The sequence below is a fragment of the Barbus barbus genome (assembly GCF_936440315.1).
Source record: "Barbus barbus genome assembly, chromosome: 45".
NCBI lineage: Eukaryota > Metazoa > Chordata > Actinopteri > Cypriniformes > Cyprinidae > Barbus > Barbus barbus.
Genome location: NC_136723.1, coordinates 5,622,477 through 5,649,118, shown reverse-complemented (window position 1 = coordinate 5,649,118; position 26,642 = coordinate 5,622,477). Strand labels below are relative to the sequence as shown.

Sequence of the window (26,642 nt, the reverse complement as noted above, 5' to 3'; positions counted from 1 at the left end):
GCTGTTACTCTAGGGTTTTTCACCTCATTGAGCATTTTGCGTTGTGCCTTTGGCAAGATCTTGGCTAGGCGCTCACTTCTATGGAGAGTAGCCACAGTACTACATCATCTCTATAGTTAGACAACTTGTCTAACTGTGGAATATCTAAAGTCTTTGAGATTATTCTGTAACGCTTTCCATGCATATCAACGACTCTTGATTGTATTTTCTGAGATCTCTTTTTTGTGAGGCATGGCTCACATCCGCTAACGCTGCTTCTCTGTTGAAAAATACAGCATATTAGGTATGTTTTGAAGCATGACTGCCGGTTTGAGCTGGTTAAACTGGCCCTAAGCTGCTCATAAGCAACTATCGCCTGCTCAGGACCAGCTTAAACCAGCTCAAACCAGCAGCACACTGACACTGTTTGGGTTATATAAGTCAGTTTAGTTCTGAACCACACCTTAATTCTCATTTCATTGATTGGACTCCTGGTTTGTTAACATCTGACTCCAGTTGGCATTTAGTGACACCAGAAGCCCACTAACATTTTCCACCATCACTTTGTATGTTTTATCAGCTTAGAAATATTGTGCTTGTTGATATTTGTGACTTTGGTGAAAATCAAATCAAATTTCATGACCAATTGCAATGCAGAAAACCAGAAAATTTAAAATGTTTCACTTTTTCTTGCCACTGTTTTGTACATATAAGAGTTAATTGAAGTCGAGTCAGTTAAGACTATTATAATTAAATAAATAATGGCCACACACACACACACACACACACACACACACACGTTTACTTAGCTATTTAACTGGGGACATTCCATAGGCATAATGGTTTTTATACTGTAAAAACATTATTTTCTATCGCCCTACACCTAAACCTGCCCCTTACAGGAAACTTTCTGCATTTTTACAATTAAAAAAAAAACTTTTAGTTTATTTTTAAACCCGTTTTACAAATGAGGACGTCCCCAAAGTGAGGTTTTTGGAGATTTGTGTCAGGTTTACCTCACTTTTGGGTACAAACTTGTAGTAGGCATAATAAGTAGGCACGCACATTATATAAATTAGCACCTTTTCCGTAGTAGGATTCATAAAATCTTCACTGTAGTCTTTGAGCAGGCATATTTCGGGCGCATGCGCAGTACAAGGCGTCAGTTTCACGCGACGCTGTGTCTGGCGCGAGCGCTGCAGCCTCTTTCTCCAGGTAGGTGGGCGGGGGCGCGCACAGCATCCACAAGAATATATATAACAGTATTGATATTTTTGCGCTGCATGGTGGGATGCGGGGGTCCTGAAGAGCACCAGAGACTTAGGCTTGTAAAGGTTTCTCCTTCTCTCTGTTATTTAAGCTGCGAATGTGTTCAGCCATTGCAGCCTCCTGTAATCTCCTCTGTGTTAACAATGTAAACATCCACCATCTGCGGGGCGCATCTACAGTTAACGGGGTTATTGTGACTTATACCTGAGACTAAATCATATTTCATGTTGTGGGATGCAATTCTGATTCCTGTCAGCATTACATCATAACTGCATCATGTGTTTTGGCTTGTGTTATTCATGCATTAATAACTCATAGTTGCATGAAACTATTCTAAGTACTTTGTAATGGGATCAGAACAGATTTATATTTCAGAATACAATCATATTGCTTTGGTGAGCAGAAGCTTATAAAGTAACTGATAGATGAATGTTATGTAATTAACCCCTGCAACAACATGACGTGTATAAATATGCTTAGTTATATAGATAGTCATTATTTTATTTGCACATTGTACTGACAGCCTTGACAATTTATCAAGCATGTTTTCTGCTTTATTGAATATCATGGAAGTGGAAAATGTTGTCTCTACGGTCTCTTGTTATGTGAATATTGCTCTTTCAGCTGACCCATCCGTGTTCTGCCTGATTCAATTAAAAAGGAGCTTTTTCAGCGATCCTTTTCCAACAAATCTTTCCCCAGGTTTCTCCCAGACAAAATGGCAGTGGAAAAGCGCTTGGCGTATTCTATCGTTCAGTTCCTCAGAGATCAGACTCACTGTGGCTCGCTGAATTCAGATGAACAGGAAAGTCTGGAAGGTAGGTCACCCTCATGTTTAAAACATTTAAAGTCACAGGCCTTTTTTATACTCTTGGGCTGGCTGTTCAGATTCTGCTCACTGGTCACTAAATCACCACAGCAAACTATACTTACCTGTTTAACAGTGATTTATGATTTATCAGGCAGGTGGTGATATTTGGTGAGATTATCTTTATTGAACTGATAACCATTATTTAAGTTTGACTTTAAAGTACATTTTAAACATTTATGTTTTAAAAATCTTTTCTTGTGTTTTAAAGAAGTACTCTCAAGTTAATATATTAAAGTTAACCTATAAATGGACAAAATTGCAACGTCATCATTACAAATGGGTAATTACTAATATATGCATGAAAAGTTTCAAGAGAAATAACATAATTTTTTTGTTTATCATAAATGCTTGTCAGTGTATTCATGTTGTATTTCATAAACAATACAATAAATAATGAAATCATATATACAGATGTACTGCAAAGCTCAGCAAACTGCATTTAATATAAATTTAAACTATTTTCATTTCATTGTAAATCGCATGCAATTAAGTGTCTAAAAGCAACACATTCAGTTTGCAATTTTCATATTTCTTAGTGATTTTTCTAGTGCTGTCAAATAATTAATCGCATACAAAATAAAGGTTTTTGTTTACGTAATATATGTGTGTATACTGTGTATATTTATTATGTATACATAAATACACACACATTTTGAAAATAGTTACATGTCTATATTTATATTCATATCATTTATATTATAAATAAATATATTTAATATATAAGCATAACTTATATACATGCATGTGTGTGTCTTTATATATACATAATAAATATACACAGTACACACACATATATTATGTAAACAAAAACTTTATTTTGGATGCGATTAATCGCGATTAATCGTTTGACAGCACTAGTTTTTTCATATTATTATTACATTTATTTATACTTTTTTCCACAAGAGCATGTCCACAAGGGCCGTTAATACAGCGGATAGCTAAAACCCTTGTGTCAGTTCCACAATCTGAATGATTTGTCAAGAGATTATGAACATTTTCTGCTCTTATTCTATTTATTTATTCATTTTCAGCAATTTTGTGTACATCTCATTTGTAATACTTAGATTAATTTGTGTGTACATGAAATAATCTTTATGATCTTTAACCTCTTTAACTGTGGGCACTTTTGGTCCAGTGGACCAAAAAATAGAAGAAAAAAAAAAAAAAAAGAGAAATAAACTCAATTTAGAAAATAAGCTCCCACACACTTTTCACACACTCACTAGTTTCTTTTATTCGTCTACCAACATTGTCCAAAAGTGTGTGTGCATGCATTACAGGAGCATCCTGTTATGTTTCTAAACCAGCTCCATCTCATTTCAAATTTATTGATGATTCATTTTTAAATGAAATTTGAAATATTTTTTGCGAACTGTTTGCATGCCAAGCATTATATATATAGATGCAACTAGTAATAAATAAAGTCATACTTATTGCATAATTTAACTAAAATGCAATTCGACCAGAAATGATGTTAATGAGTAACATTTATCTGTTATTATCACACATCACGTCTCATCTCAAACGTGCTCTTCACTGACCGTGTACCAAGTACACTAATTATTGATATATAAAATATACACATTATTATTGACAAAACCATGAGAAATGACAATCACAACTGTGCAACCGTCATAATTTGTGTAAAAATGGGTGTCATTAATGTTTACAAAATAAGTACTGAAATTCTATATTTATATCTCAATAAATCATAACATTCACAGAACAATTCAAAGAAAAACACTGCACTGTGTTAGTTTTCATAAAAGTGCTCATTGTTGAAGAAACACCCACATATGAGCGCTGTAATGGCTCTCTTTCTGGATATAATGGCACCTACTGAAAAAAAACAACATTTTGCTTGAGTAGTGACAACTGATTATTGAAAATCTGATTACATTGCTCTCCTGTTTACAGTTGCAGTACAGTGTCTGGAGACGACTTTCAAGATCAGCTCCAGTGACAACCATCTTGCCGCCCCTCAGCCGCTGAGAGAGATATTCCTCAATTCCCTCCTCAAAGTAACTACATCTATTACACACCGACCTGTTTTTCTTTCATTATTTTGATGACTGTTGTTATTATTCACTGTATTATGCAGCTAGCAAGATTTTAGACACTTTCCCAAAGGTTCCTGTCTAATTGTTGTTTACAGAATGATATTGTTTCATTACCTGAGACGTTTCCATCTCCAGAGGACATCGAGAGAGCTGAGCAGCTGAAAAATGAGGGCATGCCACACTTTCCTTCTGTATTTAGACTCGAAACAAAATCATTGCTCAGAATGCATTATGTGTAACTAAATGGCATCCGTCATCACATTTTTCCACTTTGATGATGCTAATAAAAACTCAATTCATCATTAATTGATGAATGATATATTCCCGATGCTCTGTGCACTCACATGCTGTTGTCTTTTGTCTTTATCAGGGAATAACCACATGAAAGAGGAGAATTACAGCAGCGCTGTGGACTGTTATACCAAAGCCATTGAGTTGGACCAAAGCAATGCAGTGTATTACTGTAACAGGTGAATGCCCTGAGAGCGCGTCAGCCATAGAGATGTATGTTTTTATGTTTGGTGTTGACTGCTGGGATTGTTCTCTCAGGGCTGCGGCACATAGTAAACTGGGAAACTACACAGAGGCTACGGGAGACTGTGAACGAGCGATTGCCATCGACCCGTCGTACAGTAAAGCTTATGGCAGAATGGGGTGAGATGCTATAACTGTCTGTCGGTGTTGTTATTGTTAACTAGAACTGAAACTGTTGAAAATTATTTTTGTTAATTGAAATAATGCCGGAATTATGTAAAACACAAATATTAGATGAAAAACATTCACTTAAATGAAACTTAAAATGTTGCCATGAAGACTAATTATAAAAGAGTTGAATATCTATTATATTGAATATATATTTAGTAAGAGTTAAATAATATACAACTAAAATAAAATGTTTAAGTATTAAAATTACTAAAACTGAAATAAAAATATTAAAGCTAAATACTATAATTCAGTGCTGTCAAACGATTAATCGCGATTAATCGCATCCAAAATAAAAGTTTTGTTTACATAATTTATGTGTGTGTACTGTGTATATTTATTCTGAATATATAAATACACACACATGCATGTATATATTTCAGAAAAATATGTTACGTTTATATATTAAATATATTTATATATAAATTATATGAATATAAATATATACATGCAAACACGTGTAAATATTTTCAAAATATATGCTGTATGTGTGTGTGTTTATATATATATATACATAATAAATATACACAGCACACACACATATATTATGTAAACAAAAACGTTTATTTTGGATGCGATTAATCACGATTAATCGTTTGACAGCACCATTTAAAATATTAAAAACAAACAAAAACTAAGACAAATTACAAAAACCTGAACTAAAATTAAAAAGTATAAAATTAAATAGTACTTATGGAAATAATAGTATAGAATAATATAGAAATAATACTAAATATAAACATAAATATTAGATAAACACATGAAAACTTAGAAATGTTGCAATGGCAACTAATTATAACAAAAACTAAACAAAACACAACTGTAAAATAAAATAATTTTAATTATTAATATTACTAAAACTGAAATAAAAATATATAATTGACTCAAACGTAAACTAAAATGAAAATATAAAAATAAAAGCTCATTTTAAATATTGGTAAATAAATACTATAATAGTATAGAAATAATACTAAATATACTGTCCTTTCATTATTTGTTTAATTCATATGATTCTAAACAAAAGTTGTGTTTTAGCATTAATTTATTAACATTCCCATAAAGTTACCAATTTGCCTGAATTAGGAATAAAATTTGTGTTGAGAACAAATTCCATTTTTTAAAAATTCAAATTTGGTTTTATTCTTGAACATCTGCATTAATAATACATGGACAACGTGACCGTCTAGAAGAGAATATGACGAAAGAGAAAAACCGAGTGCCATAAATAGCAACAACTAATTTTGTAATCGCAAACCTCAAGTCTTGAATATTTGGTTATGATGGTACTTTTTATTTAGTGTTTTTGGTTAGGAACAATTATTGTACTAAAATTCATTAATGGAATCATTTTGGAGCAAAAAAACAAAAAACAATCAAATGAATCTGAACCAGAATCAGTGCATGCCATTTGATTCCCATCCCTGCTGAATTATCAAATATGTTTTTTAAACTCTAACCAATATATTAAAGTTAGTAATGTTACCAAATGATGGTACTTTATCTTTATGATTCTAGATTGGCACTAACGTCTATGAGCAAGTATCCCGAGGCGATATCTTATTTTAATAAAGCTCTGGTGTTAGATCCTGAAAACGACACGTACAAATCCAACCTAAAGATTGCCGAGCAGAAACAAAAAGAAGCGTCCAGCCCTGTGAGTAGAAGAAGCTATCATAATACTGTAGATGAAATCTAGATCATTGCATTTAAATTTGATCTATACTATTAAGACCATCGGTCTATCTTAGTTTTTTATGAATGTATATTGAGTCTCCCGGTTGAGTAATTAAATATGAGAGCTAGCCAGTAATAACTCCTAACATTAGCTTTTACATGTTGTCTTCCTGCAGACGGCCACAGGACTGGGGTTTGACATGGCCAGCCTCATCAATAACCCCGCTTTCATTAGCATGGTATGCGCAAGTGGGTGGTTTCGCATTTCTCTGTTAATGGTATTTATGAAAAGGGTCATAAATCGCCCCTGCGACCCTGGAATGCAGCCCATGCCAGCCCAAGGGCCAGTCAGCTGGAGGCCTGAGGGTGAGCGTGTGGTTTCTAGCACACTGCAGCAGTTTAGAAAATGGGACACATTCATAAAAAGAACTCGCACAATTTTAAGACCTAATGCACAAAATCTAAGACAGGGTATGAAAGCTTTAGATGTGCTTTTTTTTGGATGTGCATACTTCCATGCAGTAGTGCTGTCAGTATTTCTGCAGGATATTACATGTGTATACTGTGCACAGTTGTATGCCGTTTTTCTGTATGCATGGATGATCTACTAAATTTACATTGCAATGGAGTATACTGTGCAGAATACTGTATCCCACAATGCAGTGCTTTGGAAATGAGCTTCAATTTCTGATGTCACCATTAAGCCAGGTGCCATTTACTCTATTAAGTTTAACGAACTGCCAAGATTTAAGAAATTGTATGCAATATGCAATTTTATTTTTGAGATGATAACTATTGTTGCATACTTATCATTTTAGAAAATTGTAGACAATAAATATACTGTATGCAGTAGGCTAGAATTAATTTTAAAGATAGCACATGAAACAGTTTTTGATAGAAGTCTCTTGTGTTCACCAAGGGTGCATTTGATCAATAATACAATAAACAGTACAATTCTGAAATATTATTACAATTTAAAATGACTGTTTGCTATTGTAATATGAAATTGATTAATCCAATCATTAATCTTCAGAAATCATTCTAATATGCTGATTTACTGCTCAAGAAACATTTCTGATTATTATCAATGTTGAAAACGGTTGGTTGCTTCATATTTTTGTGGAAACTGATATATTTTCAGGATAAATCTAAAATCTAAAAGTATTTATTTAGAACAGAAATCTTTTGTAACATCTCTATACTGTCATTTTTGATCAATTTATTGATCAAAAATCTATCAAATGGAAGTGTATATCTACTAAAAGTTTATTTGGATGGTTTTTAAGATAATAAACATCGACTAAAAGACTAAATTTGATGTTTACATCCACTCATTTCTCTTCTCACTATAGGCTGCCAGTGTGATGCAAAACCAGCAGGTGCAGCAACTGTAAGTTTAATCATTTGTGGTATACTTTTATCATTTAAAAGGATGGTTAATATAGGTCACACACACACTATATCATCTCATGGCACGGTGTGTTTGTGATTAACTCTCTAAAACCAGCATGTCAGGCATGATGTCTAATGCGGTGGGGGGACCTGCAGCCGGAGTCGGTGGATTATCTGACATATCCAGTCTCATTGAAGCGTGAGCATCTTCCCTTTGACATTTGATTGACTTTACATGTGTTACACTAGTGGTTTTAAGAATGATGTGCTACACAGATATTCAAAGGTGGTGTGTATGATATACCGCTGCACCAACCAGAATTATAATCACAGCATGATGCTTTGATGTGCCACATGAACAATTATTGTTCTGTGTGTTGGTGTTTCTCTCAGTGGACAGCAGTTCGCCCAGCAGATCCAACAGCAGAATCCAGAACTGATCGAACAGCTGAGGAACCACATCCGGAGTCGCTCATTCAGCGGCAGCGCCGAGGAACACTCCTGATCCCAGTAGGTCTGAGACCCCACACTCATCCTGCTTAAAGAACTGTATACTTGCATGCAGTTTTAATGGGAGTAAATGCACTTGTTAGAGTTGGAGACGTGAGTTAGTGGTTTACACACAAGTGCAACACATTGAGCTGTGCTGCTCATGTGGGCATCTCAAGTTTGAATACAGTTGTGACATTTCTAACCCAGACTCAATGAAAAAATGAGCTTGTACTTTCATTTTTACTCCAAATAAATTCATTTTTACTCTATATATACAATTTACAGCAATTTCCATTGGAACACTAGAGGCTATGGAAGCCTGTTTCTGCCACTGAATAAAAAATTAAAAAGGTAATTGCTACTTTTTTCTCATAATTGTGTAATATAAACTCGCAATTGCAAGTTATAACGTCAAAATTGTGAGATATAAACTCGCAATTCTGAGAACATGTCAGTCTTTTTCCCCCCTCAAAACTGGACTTTAACTCGCAATTGTGAGTTTATATCTCGCAATTCTGTGAAAAAAAAAAGTCAGAATTGTGAGAGAAAAAGTCGCAATAACCTTTTTTAAATTTTTTATTCAGTGGAGGAAATGGGCTTCCATGAGAGGCAGTAAAACACCAAAAACTTTTATTTCTTTACATACAAATTATGAATAATATATTACTAGATTATTTTTCGAACAATTTAACGCGTCAGCTGAATAAAATTTATTTCCAAAAATTCTTTCACTTTTAGTGATTTGTACACACTGTTCAACACATTAAGCTGTGGTGCTCATGTGGGTGTCACAAGTTTGAATAACTTGTAACATCAGTTTCCAGCTGAAATAAACACTAAAGGCAGTAAAACACCAACAACTTTAATTCCTTTCATATGGGCCTATGATCTCCGCGATGCAGAAAACGTGGAATCCAGTCATAAAACCGGAATTTACAGTTTAACGCGGAATGTCATGGAATTTGTCAAAGTTTGGATGAATGAATTCACAATTCATTACACTTAAATCAAATCGCGATATGGACAAGTATCTGTAAATATTAAGCCGCAAAAGTCGATTTAAATATGAAACCTGCATGTTCTGCGCGTCTCTGCGTGAATGGAGCGGACGTGCGATTTTGTTTACTAACGTTTTACATACACAGCGTGCGTCCAGAACTGATCTGAGAGTCACTTCACGAGCATTTTACCATTTCATTTGAGTAAAACTAACATCATATCATACACACACAGAACTTTAAAGGTATTCACGGGAACCCGTCAAAATAAAAGTTCGGTTTAACTTAAAGACATTGTGCCAGAAATAGGCTATATTACTATTATTTAGTAGAATGCACGTAATACTACTACTACTACTGTTAAAAAATTATAAAACTTTATTTTTTTAAAGAAATAATCACAAAATACTTTAATTTTAATAGTAAATCCCCTTTATTTGTCAAAAATTTAAATGTTTAATTTTCATTAATTAAAATATAAATTAAATCAATGTTTTATGCCTTCATCTCATAACCAGTAAAATTGAAATACACAACACAGAATTTCTGAGGGGGAAAAACATTTCATAAGGCTACTGTAAGAATAAATAAAAATTGTTTGTATGCATTCAAATTTGGTAACAATAAAACATAAGGTGAGACAAAAAAAGAACATTTCATACGGCCCTAAACATGTCATTTTTGTTACACTTTTAATAAATTAATGTTAGATTGTATAAGTTTCATGATTTTAATTAATTAGACATGCATTTTGATTAATAACATTTAATTTGACCATTAAATAGGAGTCGAGAAAAATTAAAACGAAAAAAAAAAAAAAGGAATCCAGAAAAATTAAAACGGAAAAAACTGAATTTAGAAAAAAATTAAACGGAATTTGGGAAAAAAATTAAATGGATTTCATAGGGCCCTACTTTCAAAACAAATTATGTTTACAAGAGCAGATTATTGATTAATAAAGACTTATTTTCTTGTGGCCTTTTTACCATAGTGCATTATTTGTTAACTAATACATTTTGACATTTGCGTCACATAACCAGCTCCATATTTATGACTTTTCTAATGTAGTAAACTTACTCAGTAGCGCACCTTGTACAGCATTGCACTTGCAATGCAAAGCGCTCAAGTCCTGTGAAACACCAGTCACAAAGAAGCTCAAAGTCTTGTAGAAGCAAAATAAAGTGGCATGTTAGCTTCAGCAATCGTGTTTTTATCTCATTTTGCTTTTGTTAAAGGGATGGTTCATACAAAACGGAAAATTCTGTCATCGTTTACTCACCTTCATGTTGTTCCAAACCTGTATGAGTTTATTTATTCACATTTATGTGTGTTGGTAACCAAACAGTTGACAGTAATCAATGGCTACCAGCAATTGTTTAGTTAGCAACTTTCTTTAAAATACCTTCTTCTGTGTTCAAGAGAAGTAGAAACTCGTGAATGTTTGGAACAACCAGAGGGTGAGTAAATAATGACAGAATTTTCACTTTCGAGTGAATTATCTCTTTAAAAACTATTGGTTACGTTTGATTTAGGCATGGGTCGAGAATACATTTACATTTATTCATTTAGCTGACGCTTTTATCCAAAGCGACTTACAATTGCTATATATGTCAGAGGTCGCACGCCTCTGGAGCAACTAGGGGGTTAAGTGTCTTGCTCAGGGACACATTGGTGTCTCACAGTGGATTCGAACCCGGGTCTCTCACACCAAAGGCATGTGTCTTATCCACTGCGCCATCACCACCCATGAATAGGTGGTACGTTACATTCAAACCTTTTAGCGCCACTCACCAGACATTTCATTTCTGAGCTATCATCAACCTACTAAATAAAATGTTGCCAGATTCATGTTCATATGTTTCAGATGGAATTGAACCCATTTTATCACCATTCACTTTGAAAGTGTTGCGAAACATGCAAGAAGCAATGTAATATAATTTTGCAGAAATGTCGCAACAGGCGTTTCCAGTGAGCCTAAGTTTACCATTACCAATCATTTTTTCACCGTCTGCAACTGTGAGGAATTTTCATATATTTATACTCCTGTAAATTTATTAAATGCAGTGGTGTAAAGTATTTGAGTAAATGTAATTAGTTGCTGTACTTAAAGGGATAGTTCACCCAAAAATGAAAATTCTGTCATTAATTACGTTCCAAACCCGTAAGACCTTCGTTCATCTTCAGGAAACAAATTAAGATATTTTGGATGAAATTAGGATAGCTCTCTGACCCTCCATAGACAGCAAGGATCCTTACACGATCAATGTCCAGAAACGTAGTAAGGACTTCGGTAAAACAGTCCATGTGACATCAGTGGTTCAACCATAATCTTACAAAGCTACGAAAATACTTTTTGTGCGCAAAGAAAATAAAAATATTAACTATTTGTCTTTGCGTCACCGTGATCTGTGCGTAAACAATGTACGCGTGTTGCATTGTTGACACAGAACACACATGCGCTGGCGCCTTATTTATGCTGTTTACGTTAAAATCAAAGTACGCACATACGTTGTTTACATTCAGATGATTAAACACGCATGCGTCATGATACTCTCGAAAATGGCACTAGGGTAACGCAAAGGAGACGAATTGTTTAATAAAGTCGTTATTTTTGTTTTCTTTATGCACAAAAAGTATTCTCGTAGCTTCGCAAAATTTACTATAGAACCCCTGATGACTGTTTTACAGATGTCCTTGCTACGTTTCTGTGCTTTGCTGTCTATGGGACGGTCAGAGAGCTCTCAGATTTCATCTAAATATCTTAATTTGTGTTCCAAAGAATTTTCATTTTTGGGTGAACTATCCCTTTAAGTATCTTTTTGTATTGAAGATATTAGTAGCTTTTACTCTCTACTTGACTACATTTTTGAGCAAGTACATGTACTCTTTTCTCCAACACATTTGTGATGAGCAGTACAGTTACTTATTATATTTTGCATGATACCTAACTTTTTCTGTAGCCGTTTATTTCTGCTACAAAATAAATAATATCGCCATCTACAGGGCTTTGGCGGTACTATAGCATGTGCATTTTGCTGATTTATTGCTATTTCGATTTTTATTTTGATTGCTAGATTGGTTTCATTTTTGATTATAGAAAATAAACGTGGATTACTCTCCTCACAATTCAACTGCTTCTTGGTTTTCAGTGACATTTCTCTTAGTTGTTGAGGACTAATGCATCTTTGAGCCTACATTCAGTACAGTACTGTTAAAATCAGATGCTTTTACTGATGTATGGTTTTCAGGTTTCACGCCTCTTATTAAATGTTTATGCAACTGTATCCTTCAGAATTATGAAAACTATGAATCTCTGTCTTCTGGTCTATACAGGATCAAGAAGAGAAGGAGGGCAGGCGGAGAAAAGTCCTGAGTGCAATCGTTTAAATCATTCTTCTATTCTAGTCGAACCCGAGATGGAGGGCATGGCACTTTATATGGAAGCATCAGAAGAGAAAAGGAAAGAACACATTTAAAATCACCTAATACACAGAGAACATTATCTTAATACCCGAGTGAGGTTTCTTTGTGTTTGTCTGTGTAGATAACATTTCAGTCCTCTCTTTATGAATGTAGCTGGTAACGACCCATCAGAGTTGAGTTTATTTTACTAAACGAATGACTGATCATACGTTTGTGCCGATTAACTAGATGTGGGGCCATGGTTATTAATATCCAAGAACATTTTTAGGGATAGTTCAGTCCTTAAAAGACAATTCACTCATGTTGTTTTGGTCACGAGGGTGAAGAAATGACAGAATTGTCGATTTTGGGTGAACTATCCCTTTAACACATACTCTGATTATTTTTACTATATATTCTGTTCGTTTTAGGAACAAGAGACATGTGTGCGCGATAATCACTATATCGGCTGCTTCACCAGTCCTGTTTGTTTAGTCGTTTGATTCACCTGTAATGACAGCAAAATATTGCTATAATAAGCATATTCATAATCATATTCTTTTGCATGCTCCATAATCTGATATTTGCAGTCAGATGAGTGATTGAAGCTTATGTAATATGCTTATAAAACAGAGCAGTATAATGTTTTTGTCAAAAAAATAATGTTAATAAATGTGTCTTGAAATCAATCTAAAAATATCAGTGTCCTTTTGCGTTAAACATTATATTTGGTCATTATTATCCAGAAGAAATGTGTCTCCAAACTCCTCGCACAGCCCACTTTTGTACAGGAAGCCTTTGTAATTGTTTTAACACACTTTTTTAATTTACATTTTATTTACATTGACAGACAGTTAAAATCATGATTAAGGGCTTAAAAATGGCATTTTAAAACAACAAGCTTAAAGGCGAAGAGCAGAAGGTGTTATATTAGTAGATGCAGAACAGATGGGAGTTGGTCCATTGACACAGACAGTGCAAAATGCCACAGGGTTTCAGCTCTCTGGACTGGTGTAAGGACACACCACACAGACCTGTGCAATGTCATCATATTCATACGTCCTCTTCAGGAAGGTGTCTGTTAGCCTCAGTCCTGATATGCTCTAAAAAAGAAAAATCAAAAATGAGAAAAAATACAGCATAATCCATTTATGTTTTCTATGCTTCTCTATGGTCTAATTTTTTGGAATTATAATTGAGTAAAATCCTATTATAATTCAGATTTCATTTTAACATCCTGTGGACTGAAAAGGATTTCTTAACTTTTACATTTTGACTTTGCTATATTATATGCATGAAAAAAGCCCATTGATGTCGTCTGCATTTGGCGTACCTGTAAACCCTGGATGGAGGACAGTAGCTTGAGAGGAATGGAGAGGGAAGCGCTGGGGCTGAGTTTCCCCAGCTGTCTGCCTGACACCCCACACCAGTGAATGGAGCGAGTGTTACACATCTCCAGCAGCAGATCCATGGTCCTCTCACTGACGACAAACAAACCAGCGGTTAACACTCACAGATTACAGAACGAACACACACACAGACAGACAGACTTACCTGCAGTTTGTGATTTTACAGGTGATGTCAAAGGGCTCCTCTAGACTGACCGTGTCTGGGATCAGCTCAAGAGAAAGCCTGACGTCACCGTAACCAGGAGCCTAGAACAGAAGATCTGAATCATATCAGTATCAGGGGTAACACATTACAAGTATCATGAGTTACGTAATCAGAGTACTTTTTCAAATGACTAGTAATGCATTACTATTAAATTTACAATTAAATATCGGAGTTACTTTTCCAAATAAGTAACGCAAGTTACTTTGTCTTCCAGTTTATTCACTGACACCTCGTGTTGAAAGAACCTGGGAGTGAGTTGCAGAGGCACTTCCTTTAACCGGAGTCTTACTAATTTGACTTTTGGTATAAAAGAGCCTTTAAAGTTGACAAAAAATATAACTTTTGTGGTTTTTGTTATTAAAAAACAAATGAGCAAGCCCTGCTCACATGACAAAACGTAAGGTAATGCATTACTTTATATAAAGAGAACCTAAGTAATGCAGTTAGTTACCTTTTATGGAGTAAAGCAATATTGTAATGCATTAATTTTAAAAGTAACTTTCATGCTGATTTGTGAGGAAAGGACTGATGAAATAATCTGATAAAATATGCTGGATTTTTGCAGCAAGTCTTTATTTTTGTATTTTTAAATCCACGCTAAATCCAGCGCACCATTCTCTGGAGTTGGCTGGTCTGTAGACGTCCTCTCTCCCCAAGGTTGGTTTTCCACACAATGTCTAGTTTGCCGATCACCGTCACCCCCTTGATGACCCCGGCCTTCTCTGCAAACTCTGGCTTGGGCTTCAAACAGTACAAATACTGCCTCGTGTCCAGCGGCTGCAGATACGACATCTTCCCAAACGTTGACTCGCTGTAGAGACGGAAGAAAAACTTCAACAAGTGTGTTGCCGAACCACCTCTTACTGTTGGTCAGCAAATTTCTGCAGATGAAATCAAGTAATTTCAAATAAGAACATTTCAGCATCATTACTCCAGTCTTCAGTGTCACGTGATCCTTCAGAAATCATTCTAATAGGCTGATATGCTGCTTAAGAAACATTTCTGATTATTATCAATGCTGAAAACAGTTAGGCTGCGCTTTGTGATGAGTTTTTGTCTGCATTTAAAGTCAGCTGGGATCAGGACTTGTCTTTCTGCAGACCAGTCAAGTTCTTCCACACTGACAAAATCCAGCCAATGGTACATGTCTATGTAAATGTTACCTCTCATCGCTAGCAGACACGTTGTTGAGCTCAGTGACGTTGTACATCATAGAAGGTTCCAGAGAGACTTTCTCCATGAACATTGGGGATGTAGTGATGTTCTGGATCTGGGCCTCTAGAAAAACCTCATCCGTCTGTAGGGTCAAAGGTCAAAAGCATCAAATGAGACCGGCTGCTGAGATCCAGTCCTGGTAAGATTTCATGCAGTACTGTACAGTATGTACATTTATATTTTATACACAATATCCCGGAGAGATCCTTTATTTGAAGGGCTCCACATAAAGACTTAATTACATTTACCATTAAAGATCAACTAAAAGTGTGTGTTCATACTATGATTTCAGATCTGAGTATTGCTGAATTTGAATCATTATGTAAAAGTCTTTGAATGCCGCCCATCAAATCAAGCTCTTCAGACAAGTTCAAGTGAAATTTGTTGAATTTTTTGCAGAGAGCCATAAAGCAGCCGTTTTCCCAGTTGATCTCCAGCCGGTAGATTAGTATTATTTTGAGTTGGTATTACAAGTGGAGGTTAGTTCGTGCTTGTGGATCAACAGCACCTTTTGACAGAAGTATTGTTACAGCATGAAGCAAAGATCCCATGCCAAGCCTGATTAATTCAACAATAAAAAAACAACAATTTTGAAAGGATGCATTTGCGATTAGACTATAACACGACACAACATGTCTTTAAACTCTTCACACCATTACAATTGACACTAATGAAATCCAAGACAGTGTACATGGTGGTATGCAAAACGTTTTAAATCTGTCAAAGAAAACAGCAAATCAATAAAATAGAAAAAGCAAGCATCAATTTCTCCCAGTCTAAGAAAACAAAAGAGTGAATATCTGTTTTCTCCAGAGTCAGACATGTATAACTGATTTAGTTTAGTGATGGTCAGATGAGTGAGCGGTGAAGCAGAAGCATTGAGAGGAAACAAGTCAAGGAAAACTCGAGATGATCAGCACTATTAAAACAATAATGATAACTTTCACTAAATTACAATTTCTAAATAAATACATGAGAAAACATTGTGTATAAATGTTAGTTTACTGTAGCTTTTTGCTCTGTCTGTCTGTCCCTCCTTTTTAAACAACTTCATTTTAGCATTCTACTGGTTAATATTAATATTAATGAAACATTAATAGCCAAATACCTATGTAGGCTACTGTTATATGTAGTGTAACCTTTCTAAAATCTTGCCAACACAGTAACTTAGCGACATTTAACACTTGATCCAATAAAGTTTATGGCAATAATGGCTAATTAAAAAAAAAAAAGTTTTACTAATGGGATAATAATTAATGAAGTTATTGAATATTGAAATGCATTTCTCATGTTTGCCTCTTGCTTGTTTCAAAAGACTTTAAAGAGAAGGAAAGACGCAGGTTATGCTGAAAAAAAAAAGTTGCAATGAGAAGGGAAAACAATTACCACTGAACTGAGGTCACTCTAATGGAGGAATAAAACACAAAAATAAACATTAGAGAAGTGAGGGTTACATGCACCAGAAAATGACAATGTCAGTTTTCTTCTTGAGGCAGCGTAAATGTGAACAAAACAACTAATTATGAATGAAACACACACACTACTTACAAAAGAGATATCAAATGGGTTCTTGAAAAGAATAGCCTCACTATAAATTATTTCATAAGCAGCGAGGCAGTGCAGAAAAGACGTATGACCGTGAAAAATACTATAAACAATAACTGTTTAATTTGCTTATGCATAATTCTCAACGTTAGAAAACACATATGCATGTAAACTTACCTCAGCATTGTAGAATTTGGTTTTTACATCTAGAGGCTTGAGAACCTGGTTCAAAATAGAGTTAAAACTGAAGTTTGATTCCACCTCAACAGAATCCATGCAAAATTCAGTTTATCACACAACTCAAGACTGCTTTCAATGGCTTCAGTTCTTCAATACAGCACTCTGCTGACTATCTTCTGATGAAACGAGCAGCACAAGATCTCATACTAGAGTTCAAATGTCAAGCTTTAGTGTAAATTAAAAGTCTCGGCTCTGTGTGAAATGGTTTAGGAGTGATGCGTGAAGCTGATGTCCAATCACAGCACAGCATGACTGAGCGGAGGAGGAAATGAGCTCACCTGAAATTTGAAGAACTTTCTAAAGTAAAGCTTCTCTCCTGTCTGAGTGGTGTAACTGACGGCACAGACCAAGCTGGAATCAGATGATAAACAAATATGGTGAGGACAACAGCATTTTGTACAAACCTCTAAAAAAGCTACATAATTGGCGCAGCATGTAACAGCATTTGGTTTCAGTAATGTCACACATTTTTGATCTTAAAGTAGTTCTAGGCATGGAAGCCCGTTTCCACCACTGAATAAAAAAAATAAATAAAAAAAGGTTATTGCAACTTATCTAACAATTCGGACTTTTTTCTCACAATTGCAAAAACACATACATGTGCTCAGAATTGAGTTAAGTCAGAAATACGAGACGACAAACAAACTTGCAATTCTGAGAAAAATGCTCAATTATATAATATCTCTCAAATCTGACATTATTTCGCAGAATTACATGAAACTCGCAATTCTGAGAAAAAGTCAGAATTGTGAGATAAAAAGTTGCAATTACCCTTTTAATTCGGTGGCGGAAACAGGATTCCATAGAGATATAAAGCCCAAAAAAAAAAAAAAATGTTCCCACGTAGAATTGATTGCATTGTGAAAAGTTGGTTTGGTTAAATGAGTGTGCATTATTTAGTGTGTTGAGCGTGCAAGTACTATTTATCATAGTGTTTATTAAAATTTGTAAGTCTTTTATTTTATATTTACAGTTTTCTATTTACATTTCAGTCAGGTTTTTTAACATTTATTTTTTATTTTATTTCAGCTCTATATAAATTACTAAAAATTATTTAAATACTTTTAGTTAACAACAACAACAAACTTTAATTAGAAACCTTTACTATATTAATACAAACCATTTGATTTGTAATTTATCAACACTGGATTTAAGAACTGTCCTAAGCTTTATTATATGAATGCAAACCTGCATCACATTACTAAGAACTAAGGCTTTGAATGTTTAGACCATCAAAAGTGACATACATGTGTGTGCCAATCTCCTTGACCTCGTGATGGATAACATCATCAATGCAGCACTCGGGATTGAGCTCTGAAACAGCGGAGTTTGAAGCAGATAAATTTAACCTCTGGGAGCTCGTCTGCAGGTCCGCCTGTGAGAGGATAGCAAAACAGTGAGACAAAACAGCGGCCACAACTACAGAAGATACTCTGTCACTTGCCACAAACCATTACCTTTACGAGAATATCTTTGACCACTTGATTGCTGTCGTTGTGCACGCTGATGTAACTGGAGAAGGTCTCGCCAAGGAAAATATTTCTGTACAAGAAATGGTGAGAATGCATATTTCGAATCGCTGGAGCACTGAGAGATTCACATGGGCATGTGGCACTTTCCGTGAATAGGACCTGAGCTGCTTAACCTGCAGAAAATGCTGGTCATTAACCTCAGGAGGTCAGCTGAAATACTATACCAGCTGATTTATTTCTATTCTTTTTATGTAATGTTTGTGATTTTTGTAAACTGTTGTCTATATACTTCATTTCTGTTATTTTTGGTAACACTTAGCAATAAGGTTCTATTTGTTGACATTAGCTATAACTACCAATAAAATACTTCTAAAAACGTATTTAAAACTTAAATGTTAATGTCAACATTAACTAAGATTTGTAATTTCTTTATCAAAAAATTTTCATATTTCATGTACTTAAAAAGTTGAACTGAATTAACAACGAATAGTTGTATTTTTATTAAAGTAATTTTAACAAAGATGAATATACACTATAACAAATGCATTGCATTTGCAAATTTCTAGTATTATTTATTTACTTTATTTTGCTAGAAAATTGCTAAATTTCTGATTTGGGATGCGTTTTATAACCATATTATAATGAAAGTTATTTTTGTTAGATTATGGTTAATCAAACAAATCCAATAGTTCTAATTACAAATAATAATATTTGAAAAAGTCATGCAATACTAAAGTGTACCATGTTTGTGGAAAGTGCCATGAACTCATGAACAAATCCAAAAATAATTCAGAAACTTATCAATATGCATATAATTCGATTTTATTAAACAAACATTACCCAAAATTCTGTGGCAGCGTGAGCATTTCCCCAAGGATTAGTGTTTCTGCCCCCTTTACGGTCGATGGATCGTCTTTCATGAGTTGTATAAACAAATCACCTGTGGACATGTGACATGCTGAGCTGTAAAACCTCCTGAGTGACAGTCAGCGCTTAGATTTAGATCACAAGACATCTAAATCAATAAATCATTTTATCTGTGTCTTATTCATGCATAGGCAGCCAATTTTGACATGCAGGTCACAGGCCGTGAATTGCCAACATGTATAAATCTCCAATTGTAGAACATCTCCTGTATGATAGATATAACATCAACATGTACAAATCATGAGACAAACTCTTTTTGCTGACTATTTATACAAAAAATAAGCACTTCACTTTTCCAACATTACAATCTCATTCATGCTGATTTATAGGGGAACATATTTCAGCTCCTTTTATATATAGAAGTGCTACTCAGATCTATCATAGTGACATGCGGCTTTGGAGCAGGGCTGCTAGAGATCGGCTTTCAGGGGTCCGTGCTTTGTACGTCGCTAACTCTGATTTCACTTTGATCTTGGAAGCTCATCCCGGAGTTGCTGTCATAGCAACAGGTCCGTAAGCTTAAACCTGCTCGGGAGCAGGCTTATTTCATGTAACAGGATTAGATCACATCTTTTTAAGCAGAATTAATGCTTAAAATCTGTCCCAGCCACTGCTACTTTATTACAAGAGCACCCTACTGGTCCAGGGACAGCAATTTAAAATAATAATAATTGAAAAATAATATAATAATGTTGTGTAGTAATACTATAGACAAAGCCAGATTTACTCATTGAAATATTTATTCATGATCAAATAATTTGTACTTTAGTCTTTCACACATGCTGTACAGTTAACCTGAGTCGTGCATTAATTTGAGTGGTGACAGCTATTATGGGAGTGGCTTGATGGAGCGCTGGAGATGCAGATAAATTCATCTTGACACTTAAGAAATTTTAATTAATGATGTCACGTAACAAATCTGTTTCAAAGATAAAGTTAAATGAATGGCTAATTACAACATTGAAATAAAAATGTAAAGCCTGTACAAATACTAGAAATCGTGAATATAAATAATTGGCAATCATGTAAAAAAAAAAAATTATGTAGTTTTGTTCGCTTGGCTGTTTTTTTTTTGTTTGTTTTTTTTTTAAGTCCAGAAATTTGTTAGGTGTCTTTTTTAATTATATGATGTCATTACGTTGCTGTCTTGCCGGCAGCCAATCGTTGCGTTGCTGATCGTGGTTTCGAGTATCGATACATCTGCCCTTTTCGAGCAACTCGAGAAAGCGCAGTAATCTTAGACAACTTAATCCAGACATTTTAATCAAATAAGCAAATTCGTTTGAAGAACCAAATTAGCCATAGATCAGTTATCACGATTAGAAGATCTGACATCTTTCAAATCATCTCAGATGTATTAAACGAGGTACGAAGAACGGGCCCCAGAGTCATCTCTACCTTCAAAGGGAAAGCAAACATTGCAAACTGCTGATCTATCATATGGCCATCCTGGGGAAAGCATTATACCAGGGATCTCACGGAGCTTCTGCTAATAGCTTCCAGAGAAGCTCAATACTGGACTCAGCAATGGCTGATGTGTTGCATTACAACTACAAATGCTGCAACATAATACTTCAGACCAGAGATGCCCAAACCTAGGCCGCAGGCCAAAGCTGGCCTGTGATGACCTTTGATTTGGCCTGTCATGAAGTATATTTTTGTTGTAACACTTTGATTTATTTTTGCTTTGAAATGTAGAGAACATATACAGTTATGGTCAAAAATATTGGCACCCTTGGTAAATATGATCAAAGGTGGCTGTGAAAATTAATCTGCATTGTTAATCCTTTTGATCTTTTATTGAAAAAAATTCACAAAAATCTAACCTTTCATTGGATAATAAGAATTTAAAAGGGGGGGGGGGGGGATATCATTATGAAATAAATGTTTTTCTCAAATACACGTTGGACACAATTATTGGCACCCCTGGAAATTCTTATGAGCAAAACATCTCTGAAGTATATTCCCATTCATATTCATAATTTTGAGCACTCCAGGGTGATTATGAACATGAAATTATCCAGCCATGGCTTCCTGTTTCACAGAAATATAAATAGGAGTTAAAACAAAGCCCAAATTCCCTTAATCATCCATCACAATGACAAAAACCAAAGAATATATTTCTGATGTGCAGCAAAAGATAATTGAGCTTCACAAATTAGTGAAGTGGCTTTAAGAAAAGAGCTAGAGCAGTGAAAATTCCCATTTCCACCATCAGGGCAATAATTAAGAATTTCCAATAAACATAAAATGTTACGAAACTTCCTGGAAGAGGACGTGTGTTTATATCGTCCTAATGCACGGTGAGGAGGAGAGTTTGAGTGGCTAAAGACTCTCCAAGGACCACAGCTGGAGAATTGCAGAAAATAGTTGAGTCTCGGGGTCAGAAAACCTTTAAAAAACAAATAGTCAAACAGCTCCTACATCACCACATGTTGTTTGGGAGGGTTTCAAGAAAAAATCTCCTAGCTCTTCCAAAAACAAACTCCAGCATATTCAGTTATCAGACACGACTGGATCTTCAAATGGGACTGGCTTCTATCGTCAGATGAAACTACAAAAATGAGCTTTTTAGCAGCAAACACTCAAAATGGGTTTGGTGAACACAGGGATAAAAAGTACCCCATGTGTAGAATGAAATATACTGCTGTATTTTTGATGTTGTGGGCCTATATTTCTGCTGGAGGTCCTGGACATCTTGTTTAGACACATGGCATCATGGATTCTATCAAATACCAACAGATAAAAAATCAATAAATGACTGACTCTCAAAAACAACACAAAAATGGGTCACTGAGCACAAAACCGATCTTCTGCTGGCCATTCCAGTCCTCTGACCTGAACCCTGTAGAAAATGAGTGAGGTGAACTTAAGAGAAGAAGCACCAACATGGAGCTGTGAATCTGAAGGATCTGGAGTGATTCTGGATGAAGGAATGGTCTCTGATCTCTTGTCAGCTGTTCTCTAACCTCATCAGGCATTATAGGAGAACATTTAGAGCTGTTAAACGGCAAATGGAGGTTTCAAAAAGTATTGAATAAAAGGGTGCCGTTAATTGTGGCCAATGTATATTACAGAAAAACATTTATTTCATAATTATATTTCCCCCCATTTTAAATTCTTATTATCCAATGAAAGGTTAGATTTTTGTGAATTTTTTTAAATAAAAGATGAAAAGGATTAACAATGCAGATTAATTTTCACAGCCTTCTTTGATCATATTTACTGTACATGACTGTATATAGTCATCGATTCGCTACAGGAGGCCTTTATTCACCCCCCGGAGCCGAGTGAGGCACGTTTTAATATGGATGGATGCGCTTTATTTCACTACTTTTGGACTGTTGAACAGAAACACCCGCCTACTGCCATTACAAAGCTTGGAAAATTAATTTATCTCTGATTGGATTCGTCTGAAAGAAGAAAGTCATATATACCTTGGATGCCTTGAGGTTGAGTAAAACATGGACTAATTTTCATTTTTGGGTGAACTAACCCTTTAAGGGTGATTCCTGATGACAGCGCTGCTCTGTTCATTTGTTGGCTGCGTACAAGCTTTTTGAAAGAAAAAATTACTTCCTTGTTCAAAACTGCTGCTTTAGTATTTTTAATTTAAAAGTCTTTACTACGGACTCGTAAAACAGTCTCTTGTCGCCATCTAATGGTGGAACAATGCAACTAAAATCACCATCAACACACACACACTGTTTCCTAATACTAAATGCTACTATTATTTATATACAATATTTATTGAATAATAATATTTAATAAACGACAACAACAGACATCATAAAAGTTGCTAAGCAATTCAGTCAAAAGCACAAAGGCAGCGCTTATGTAACTTCAACAGCATTGAAGTTACATAAACATGCTGAGATTTTGCCAAAACTACTTGCTCTGGAACAAATAACAGATTAATGAGACCAAAGACTACCCGTTAGATTTACCCAAAACGAATTATATCTCATGTTTAACCACTATAGAGACACCAGAACCAGTGGTAAATAAGGTGAGGCGCTCTCTCCGCAGCTTCATGAGCGCTGAACGGCCGCTGGCGCCCTGGAGCTCACATGTCCTAAAACGTCGAAGCAAATTTTCAAATAGACGTTATCTTTATTTCCAAACCACATATTTGAAGTCCAAACAAGTACATTCTCGCCTAAAATGCTCTTTAAACTACCTTCCATGACACAAAAACAGTATTATTTTTAAATTATAGTCGATTTGGACGTCTGCCAGGACACTCGCTGTGAGAAATACGGCAAGCGGAGAGATACAAATGCTGAAGCGGTTAAAGGAGCTCTGTTTTCACACTAATATCGCACTCTTAGCTGCCAATCAGATTCGAGGGCCAGAAAGAACTGTAGTATGTAAGAATGTAGATTATAATCTAGTATACTGTAATAAAACACTTAGTTTCAGCTTTTCAATCAGTTTCAGCCCTTCATAGTGAACAGTTTGGGGACCTCTGGTATTAATATTAATTTAACTAATGAATTAGTTAATTTTTTACCAATGATTATGTATTTGATTTCACAAAATGCATGTTTTCTTCAAATGTTTCTTGATTAGTAATAAAAATCAAAGTTAACGTAAGCCTCATTGGATTGTACCTGGAAGATCTCTGTCCTCACACGTCACTGGCATGTTTGTAAAAAGTGTAGGTTTGGTCAGCCGCATCACTGGAGAGAGAAACATAAGAGACTGTTAATATTACAATACTTAGATTTATTTAAGGTTGATAAGAGCAAAAGTAACAGCTCGTTGTGTAGTTTTAAATGCTCAGTTGATCCAAGGAGGACTAGCAAAGCAATAAACTGATATTATCATCAGTATAATGTAAATATGTAGTTCAATGTCTTCCTGAATCTATATCTCTGTGAGTCCACAGCTATAAAGAACCAAATTATGAAGATCTAATAATATTTCACTGTAGCAGGATTATACAAGATTGTTTGCACTCTGTAATTATTTTTGATGACCACCAAGTTAAGAACCTGTATGTAGCTGAACGCCATACAGTATTGAAAATCACCCAGACATAATACTCTATAATCAATCTGATTAAAATGTGCATGGAATTAAATTTGGTACTACAACACTATCATGATGTGCATCTACAATTGTGCATATAATTGTGGTTAATCCCCTGGTGGTCTTCAGGCATTTAGTTTGTGTTTACTTTTTTCTTCTTCATTGGAATAGTAAGAAACCTGGTGACTTCTGAGGCACCTGCTAATATATGAAAACACACACACACACACACATATATATACACATATACACACACACGTTGGTTTTTGTGGTTTATGGGAACTCTCCATAGGCGTAATGGTTTTTATACTGAACAAACTGTGTGTGCTATTGCCCTACACCAACCCTACACCTAAACTTAGCCCTCACAGGAGACTTTGTGCATTTTTAGATTTTCAAAAAAAACACCATTTAGTATGTTTTTAAAGCCTTTTGAATTACGGGGACATAGGCAGTGTCCTCATAAACCACCTTCATATTGTAATACCTCTGTCATACCCATGTCATTATACACATTTGTGTCCTCATAAACCACATAAACATGCACACACACACACACACACACACACACACACACACACACACACAATCTCTCTCTCTCTCTCTCTCACACACACACACACACACACACACACAATCTCTCTCTCTCTCTCCCTCTCTCACACACACACACAAAGAAAAAAATGTGGATGTTGACATGATTAGACAAAGTTAAATGGTCTTTCAAAGTTCAAACACCAAGCTTTTTATTTTTATTATAAAGAAATAAAGGTATAATTTTGATACGAGTATTGTAGAACCATGAAATCCCACCAAAATACAAAATATCACAGCATAAATATTACTGAAGCTAAATATAGCACATTTATAAAAAAAATAAAAAAAGAGTTACATTCATTGATGTTGGTCTGTTTTAATAATTGAGGATCACAAATGTGAACCTTTAAATGAGCAGGGGTTAAAAAAGGGTTAATTATCAAATAAATAATGTCAGAAAGCAAAAAAATTCCCAAAAAAGGCTTACATTTTCTTTATGCAAAATATAACTTATTTTTTATTTTACACTTTCTCTAACCTACTAAATATACCAATATAGCAAACATGACAATGACTGTCAAGAATAAAATCATTTGTTGTTCTTCATACATTTTGCCAGTCTGAAAATTATGGCAAAATTAAAGAAATTATGCACAAGAATACTATATGACAGATTTAGGGATTCATGCATAGAAGAGGTTAGACAGATCCCCAGTACATACGAGAGATTCGCAGCTGCTTTTCTATCATCTAATTCAATAACAGACTCAATAAAAGACACATCTGTTTGTCTGATAATTCAAAACAGCATTTGTTTACTACAAGAGAAAAGTACTAGACGCAAATAAATTGACAGTTTTTAAGAAACGTACTCTGAAGGACAAAAAAAAGAGTAAACATTGTACTATAGCACACACTTAACGAGCTGCCGTAAAGTTAGATTTGAGATTCAATCAGTCTCTGTTCTCAGCAGAAATTAGCATTAGCAGCTAGCATTGATGATCACTTCACAGCTTCAGCGGGGATTTCAGCGAGATTTATGAATGAACCGCAACATTGTTCAGACATTCAGCTGTGCCCTCGGTACTCTAGTAAAAAGTAAACACCCGCAGTACCTTTTAAAGCGAGCAGATGCTCCTGTTTTGCCTGGTTGACCTCCATCTTTTCTTCTGCACTGGACTGACCTTTGACCTGCATATCAGCTGCTCACGGCGAGTAC

General features: G+C 35.0%; 2 protein-coding genes across 4 annotated transcripts; one reads left to right on the top strand and one right to left on the bottom strand.

Annotated features, from left to right (window-relative positions):
* Positions 1-1,134: 1,134 nt before the first annotated feature.
* On the top strand, positions 1,135-13,531 carry LOC306863894 (small glutamine-rich tetratricopeptide repeat-containing protein beta-like). Its single transcript, XM_079407481.1, has 12 exons — positions 1,135-1,194; positions 1,951-2,066; positions 4,037-4,140; positions 4,275-4,350; positions 4,550-4,649; positions 4,729-4,833; positions 6,397-6,535; positions 6,732-6,794; positions 7,908-7,945; positions 8,063-8,146; positions 8,341-8,457; positions 12,771-13,531. The coding sequence occupies exons 2-11, from the start codon at positions 1,967-1,969 to the stop codon at positions 8,450-8,452; spliced, it is 921 nt and encodes a 306-aa protein (XP_079263607.1). The 5' UTR covers positions 1,135-1,194; positions 1,951-1,966; the 3' UTR covers positions 8,453-8,457; positions 12,771-13,531.
* LOC306863893 (trafficking protein particle complex subunit 13) lies at positions 13,525-26,642 on the bottom strand (the record flags this gene model as incomplete). 3 transcript variants are annotated; one of them, XM_079407478.1, is made up of 13 exons in its annotated part: positions 13,525-13,942; positions 14,173-14,320; positions 14,394-14,494; positions 15,066-15,264; positions 15,617-15,750; positions 17,055-17,072; positions 17,391-17,435; positions 17,732-17,804; positions 18,701-18,828; positions 18,911-18,995; positions 19,766-19,865; positions 24,466-24,534; positions 26,539-26,642. In XM_079407478.1, 13 exons carry the CDS (start codon positions 26,618-26,620, stop codon positions 13,835-13,837), a joined length of 1,290 nt encoding a protein of 429 aa, XP_079263604.1. In that variant the 3' UTR covers positions 13,525-13,834. The 3 variants fall into 3 exon arrangements, with proteins under 3 accessions (XP_079263604.1, XP_079263605.1, XP_079263606.1); XM_079407479.1 differs by lacking the exon at positions 17,055-17,072; XM_079407480.1 differs by lacking the exon at positions 13,525-13,942 and having other exon boundaries at positions 14,188-14,320; positions 14,390-14,494; positions 26,539-26,620.

What these genes read in the sequence shown, in the direction of transcription:
- LOC306863894 (XM_079407481.1), top strand. Translation starts at nt 1,967, where the DNA reads ATGGCAGTGGAAAAGCGCTTGGCGTATTCTATCGTTCAGTTCCTCAGA. An exon ending in GCAGTGTATTACTGTAACAG is followed by an intron (nt 4,650 to 4,728) that starts GTGAATGCCCTG and finishes TTGTTCTCTCAG; the next exon opens with GGCTGCGGCACATAGTAAAC. An exon ending in ACCCCGCTTTCATTAGCATG is followed by an intron (nt 6,795 to 7,907) that starts GTATGCGCAAGT and finishes TTCTCACTATAG; the next exon opens with GCTGCCAGTGTGATGCAAAA.